General features: G+C 39.6%; 1 protein-coding gene across 1 annotated transcript; it reads right to left on the bottom strand.

Moving 5' to 3' along the window:
- Positions 1-763: 763 nt before the first annotated feature.
- Positions 764-2,127, bottom strand: LOC109944554 (uncharacterized). The gene has a single exon (XM_020549325.2). It carries the CDS (start codon positions 1,576-1,578, stop codon positions 1,129-1,131), a length of 450 nt encoding a protein of 149 aa, XP_020404914.1. The 5' UTR covers positions 1,579-2,127; the 3' UTR covers positions 764-1,128.
- Between the last annotated feature and the right edge of the window lie 5,045 nt (positions 2,128-7,172).

Below are 7,172 nucleotides of genomic sequence, written 5' to 3'. Positions count from 1 at the left end.
ACACAATTTAACATGGACAGTAGTAACACCTTGACAGAGTAAGCTTGACAGTAGTAACAGTTATTGTTTAAACAATTTACACTTGGTTCTTTGAACCAGCAAATAAGACTAGCCTTAGTTTTCATTGACCACTGTCTTTGCATACTAGGTTAGCATCATAGGCATATACCAGCTTGACAGCTTGAAAAATTTACACAATTTACCATTTTGACAGCTTGACAAAGGTAGTCTTATTTGCTGAGATAGCAACATGGACAACTTGATAGCTTGATAGCTTGATTCAAGCTGTCACAATTTACCAGCTTAACAGCTTGACACAGTAAGCTTGACAGTAGTAATAGCTACTGTCTACACAATTTACACTTGTTTCTTTGAACCAGCAAATAAGATTAGCATCAACTTTCATTGACTAATGTCTTTGCATACTAGGTTAGCATCATAGGCATATACCAAACTCGTCAATTATTGTAAGAACAAGAGTAGAATATCAGTTCTTAATCATCAACTAGTATATCTGTTCTCAAACAGATATCAACAAACAGACCAGCAAAACAAGTCTACAAGCAGACCAATAAATAAGCTAGCAAATAGGGTAATGCATAGAACTCAGGGAAACATCATTGCTCTATGCAAGTGTAGCATATCTGTTCTCAAATAGGGAAATGCATAGAACTCAAGTTAATCTAGCTTAGGGAAACATCATTACTCTATGCAAGTGTAGCATATCTATTCTCAAATAGGGAAATGCATAGAACTCAGGTTAATCTAACTCAGGGAAACATCATTCTCTATGCAGGTGTAGCATATCTATTCTCAAATAGGGAAATGCCTATAACTCAGGTTAATCTAACTCAGGGAAACATCATTGCTCTATCAAGTGTAGCATATTTGTTCTTAAGTAGCATATAGGATAGACAGAATACAGTAAGTGTAGCATATCTATTTTAAACAACATAAAAGGACAAAATACAACAAGTGTAGCATATCTGTTCTTAAACAACATAAAGGGATAGAAAGATCCGAGAAAGTGTAGCATATCTGTTCTTAGGCATTATATAGGATAGACAGATCAGATGTGGTAGTGCTTGGCTAGGAAAGTCTTGAGCCATAGGTCACGATCATCAGGAGTCATGTCCAGGAACACAGGGAGGTGGCCTTGTGCTCCATCATATGGTTCAGGGCATACATGAGAGCCTCCCAAGATAACCTAGGATAGATGATTACAACATTGTAGATCCTAGGTGCTGCTTCAGCATGGATGCTTTCACGGACAGCAGCAGCAACATCAGATACAACCTCTTTCATCCTATTGAACACAACAACATCTTCATCAGTCATGTACCTCTTCCTCTTCCCTAATTTGGACATAGGCTTGCTATCATTGGAGTCACCAGGGGTGCCCTTGTCAACAGTCTTCCCCTTGCCAGTTAGATTGGAACCTTCAACAAACTCTGAAGTCATTTTAATGCCATCATCTAGGATGTCAACCATGTCAGTTGGCTTGCCCAAAGGCTCATTTGAACCCATTGCCAACCTACCTGTGGCAACCCCACTTCCAAATATGATTTGCATAGGCATATAGTTCTCTATGAGCCTATTGAGGTAATCATCATCTTTTGGGTGATCCTATTGAGTTAGCAACCTAGGTTAGCAATTTCAAGTTAGAACAAGTTAGAAAAAGGAAGGTGTTGGTCCTAACCTTGATGTAAACAACATAATGGCCATCTTCTAAGCTTATGACAAAGGTATCCTCATCCCAAAGAGCACCACAAATGTCCTTCAGTTTGCAAACCTTGACCCACCTAGACCTCCACTTACGAAGGTCATTGTACACTCGCTGACCTGTTACTTCTTGGCCATAGAACTCAGAGACATTTTAGGAATAGAGTTAAGGTGGATTTCCTTAAAACCCTTGTCAGTCTTAACCCTAGTACCTATCAAGTCAACAAAACAGTGTAGAACAAACCCAGACATTCCAGCACTCCACCTAAGAGCAGGTCTATCAATTAGAAATTAACTTTCTACTTGCCCTTATAGAAACACAAAAGCAAGTTAAATACACATCAGCTAACTAATAAAGTTAAACGCCAGATGTACCGCACCAGGTTGTTTACCATTCTTACATGGAACAAGTTAAATGCACATCAGCTGACTAATAAAATGAAGTTACATACCCCCCTCCATAGAAAATGAAGTTCCATGTTGTTGTTACCATTGTTTCTTTTTTCTTCAAAGCAAAATGGGAAATAAAATGAAGTTTCTATGGCACTTAAAATTAAATGCATTCTTCAGGACACCACCAGATTTAAATTAGACAATTTCAAGTCATCTTAAATAATGTAGGTTGGTTCAAATCAATAGTTCAAAAGGGTTTTTTACCACAAAATGTGCATTGAACTTGATTTCATAACCACAAAAGATCAATACTAGAGTAAATACCAGATATGTTATGAGAGTGATATGTTAACATATGGTTTGACAAAGAAAATAATACATAGAATGGGATTCATAGCATAAAATATCAGAGGAACTAAATCTACCACAATACCAATTCTGTTAAGAGAGTGAGCTAAAAAGCAGCATGGCTATACCAGAGTAAATAAGAGAGGGAGCTAAAAAGTAGCATGGCTATACCAGATCTGTTCAAAGGTGGCTTTATCTAGCAAAAAGCAGCAGTATTTTAGGACCTCAAGCTATATCAGACCTCAAGCTACACCAGAGCTAAAAACCGCATAAATACCAAAAAACTAGAATATACACAACCACAGCTACCAGTAGTAGTCAAGATTCTTAGATATAGACGAAGAGCTCGTGGTCAGGGGAAGAGGCCAAGATATAGTACTCAAGATTCTTAGATCTAGACGAAGAGCTCGTGTCTAGGGGAGAGGGAAATGTCAAACCTCCTTACCTTTGAAGAAACCTGGAAGCAGCAAGCCTCAACAGCAAGGGGAGGGTGTGAGAGCTCCACAACGGGAACTAAGGCGAGCTCGACGAAGAGAGGGGGAGCTCGATAGCGGCGACTGAGGGTACCAAACCATAGCTCATGACGAGTGGAGATGGGAGAGGGAGAGCTTGAGGGCGAGTGGAGATGGGAGTGGGAGACCTTGAGGGCGAGTGGAGACAAGAAAGGAAGAGCTCGACAGGGGCGGCTGAGGGCGCCAACACCAAACCCTAGCGCACAGCGGCTGAGGATCCCAAACCCTAGCTCACGGGGGAGGCAGCCTTGCGGATGCAACGGGGATGAGGAGAGCCAATGGGTTGTGCACACACCCAGCCTAGCTACCCACGAACGTGGATTTCGTGCGTATGTCACAGGCCTGGCTGAGGTCAGTGTATTGCACACGCCCAGTCTGGCCCAAACTTGTATTTAGGTAACCAAGCAACAGGAACTGTTGGAATTTTGCATCCCATGGGCCTTGCACGGTTGGATACAGGGAACCAAATAGGTGGCTGGTGAACAGGAATTGTCGTACAGCTAAATATGAGAATCATATCTGCATAACATGGCAAAGAAGAGGAATAGTGCTATGAATTTGAATGATGATAGGACACGTGGGAGTTGGGACGCAGGGAACCATTGCCTAGCATCGACTTCTGATGTGGCACTGTTTGAATTAAGATGACTATGATGATATGTTGGATGAGCAATTTGTTGAAGATGTTATCCCTTTGTTGGGAGGCGGGGGATGAGATGGAGTTCGATGACGAAGCTGAAAATAGTAGGGCGCAACCCCTCGTGATTCCTTAAAAAATGCTACAAGATTGGTTCATGGACTGTCCAATTATATATAATTACCATTAACTTCATGGATTATAGTGTTGTAACAGATTTTGGGCATTTTACATTCAAATACTAAAAAATGCAATACTTTTTGTCCAATATATGTATCCACCTTTTAAATCCTATATTGGGTTTCCTTATCAAAACCTTCTACTTGCATATGAAGTTTAATGTCACGTGAGTAGTGACTCGATTTTTCCTCTTTAAATGCTTGCCACGTATGCTACATCTCTTCGTTGGACGTATTATATATTATACTAGTATTATTCAGCATGGAGCCTGGTGAATTATTTAATCAGCACACACCTACCTATTCCCATTTTACTATAACAATATTGGTACAACATCGTTTGAGCAACCATCACATTGTGTGAGCATGGGAAGCATCGGGAACTGCATCTGGACTACCTTTTTGCACCGCCCATGTCTATTCAGCAGCATGTCATGCTTATGCTACTATCAGTATCGTGCTCGCATAACATGCAGCTGCCAATGATTTCCGTGAGTTTTTTTAATTGATAAGTTGTTCGACACAATGTGGGAATGCACTAACATGGGAATCCTTAATATCAGCTATTGATCATTGTTCTGTGGGCATGAACTAAGATGCGAACCCATGATACCAGCAGTAGGAAGAGGTGTAGACCATCAGCCTTGAAGGTGCTTCCGACCTAGACACGTTACAACTTGTAGCAGAACTGCTAGTCGAGAACAAGGAAATTTGGTAGGTCATCTTAAGCATATGAACATTGAGACCATATATTTATGGCATTTAATGTTTGTTTTGATTTATGGAACAGATAACTAATGCTTGATTCATGCATTTACAAACCTGTAAGAACGACATTGGTGAGGGAGAGCACAAGTATTTTTATTCTTTTGTCCATCGATATATACTCCTCCAATACATGTATTGACCCTCCCTCTAGCATGGCCAATATGTTTGATTCATGGCTATGGGGATTAGTAAAGATTTCAAAATGTTTGCTCTATTAGGGGCGGTATTAGTTTGTTGCGCCATTTGGTGACACAGAAATGATGTTGTGTTTGAACAAAAATATGTGACCCATTCTTTGCAGGTTCTTTATTTGGGTGTCCACTGGCTCCGTTCCCGGGTTGTGCTATAAAATCCTATCTTTCAGACTTAGGATTGTTTCTATTAGAGTGTTTAGGTTGTTACTCTTGTTTAGACCGTGTGCATCTTGTGTGATGTAGTTTTCATGTTTTGGTTTTCAGGTGTGTTGTGACTATGACAATCTTGAGATAATAAAATTTCCCTTATCGAAAAAACATATATTTAGAACCTTCAATTTGATTATGGAACTTGATCAGTTCCATGTTGTATTGTTTTGTCTGGATCAATGGCTACAATAACGAATTCCCATCTGGTACTGAGCAATCGAGACTAAAGACATCAACCTTTAGCTCCGGTTGTAGGGCCCTGTACTAAAGTGACTTTTGGTTCTTGGCTCGAACCGGTACTAATGGTCTCCTCTTTATTACCGGTTCTGGCCTAGAACGGATGCTAAAGATGAGCCTTTAGTACAGGTTATTGGCAAGAACAGCTACTAAAGAGGGACCTTTAGTACTGGTTCTAACAAAAAACCGGCACTAAATTGGAATGTTTATTTTCCCACATACAAATTGATATTTATGGATATTGAATAGTAAATTAAATAATATGTGCACATATTTCCAATGGGTCATATATCCAAATGTACAAGTAGTTCCTTTTTTCTTCGTATAAAGTTGACACACTTTATTAAATCCAAAAAGTGTTACATATTTTTAGTACAAATAAACAAGAAAGTTTTTTCGTCTTATTTCTTTCTGCGGCCCTATTTTTATCATCTCAGTTTCTTCTTCTTTCATCTTTGTCCTTCTTCCACCCTTCTCCATTTCACCTAAATCAATTTTAGGAGGATTCATATGAAAATTATATAAAACAGAGAAATTAGACTTTAAAATAAATGATGAAAGTATTATAGGCAACAAACAAAAAGGAAAAACATGGACAAACATCATTTCGTGAGTGTGTTGAAATAAAACTCTATAGCAAAGATACATAAGAATGATGCATAAAACTCATCGGGGGATGAGGCATATCTTCTACATGCTATGTCAAACTCAGTGGTATTGGTCGCAATTGGTCACAATTGAGAACGACTTGGAGAAGGTCATATTTATAGGGGCAAACTTTAGTATAGGTTCTAATTAAGAACATATACTAAAGACATTTGAGTGGGAAAGTGAAAGTTCTGGACGGGAATCAAAATATATGTAGTACCGGTTCTAGGCAAGAACTGGTACTGAACCCGTACTAAACCCTTCACTTTTAGTACCGGTTCTTTATAAGATCTGATACTAAAGTAATTTGGACAGGAACCCAAAACTTCTGCCAGAAATGGAAAATAGCCTTTAGTATCGGTACTTTGCTAGAACCGGCACTAAAAGCATCTTTGTTTTTTGCGCCAGCTTGAAGATCTTTAGTATCAGTTGGTATTTTCAACTGGGAATTAATTAAAATTTTGTACCAATTTGTTACTAGAACCGGTACTAATGACATTTGTGCACATTAAATTAGTACTGTTTGGTGTCTTCAACCGATACTAAAAACTTAGTACTTATACCGGTTCGGGACACCAACCAGTATTAATGTCCTCTATACGAACTCCACATTTAAATCCGGTACTCCAGTTTTAAGACAACCAGAACATATGGTGCTGGACAGAAGCCTGATGCTCCAGTAGTGAAATAGGGTCCTGTGAACATATGGTTTTGGAGCCCGAAAGTCATTGAGCAGACCCACCACAAGAATCATGGTGACAGATGAACATCTAGCAGTCCTTTCGGATCCTTCAGGAAGATGGCGGGAGTATAAAGAAAAGGCCCAACTGGTGCCTGGTGGGGCATCAAGCAATTATGTAGTCCGTAGCCAATTCTACATCCATATGCTGGCCAGTAAAACCGACCACTGGTGCTTGCCAATTCTACTTTCATTGACTGAGGATGCTTCACTCGTGCTGGAAATCGAAAGGTAGCGGAAATTGAGTGTGGAGGGCATACGCTAACAACGATTCTTCGTGAAGCTGTCATAGGGGAGCTGAGGCTATCCTACTGTAGCACGCTGTGGTGAGGTTCGAGGACATCATCAGTTGGAGTGCGTAGAAAAGATCTAGTTAATAATTGATCTGTGTGACTGAAATGCTCATAAACATTTACATTGACACAAATATAACCCAGGCGCCATAGTGTACTTGACATCTTATGTAATTAAACAATACTTTTTATATAATTAACGTAGCATGATCCACGTTTGACACCTTTTGAATCACCCATCATCTATGACTGCCGTGCTCGGGTTGCTGATATCCTTACAATTAATTATTTG

This window comes from Zea mays, chromosome 2, assembly GCF_902167145.1.
Source record: "Zea mays cultivar B73 chromosome 2, Zm-B73-REFERENCE-NAM-5.0, whole genome shotgun sequence".
Taxonomy (NCBI): domain Eukaryota; kingdom Viridiplantae; phylum Streptophyta; class Magnoliopsida; order Poales; family Poaceae; genus Zea; species Zea mays.
Note: the sequence above shows the minus strand (reverse complement) of the source record. Positions and strands in the feature narration are given on the sequence as shown.

Coding starts and splice junctions, on each gene's coding strand:
- LOC109944554 (XM_020549325.2), bottom strand. CDS start 1,578: ATGCCTATGCAAATCATATTTGGAAGTGGGGTTGCCACAGGTAGGTTG.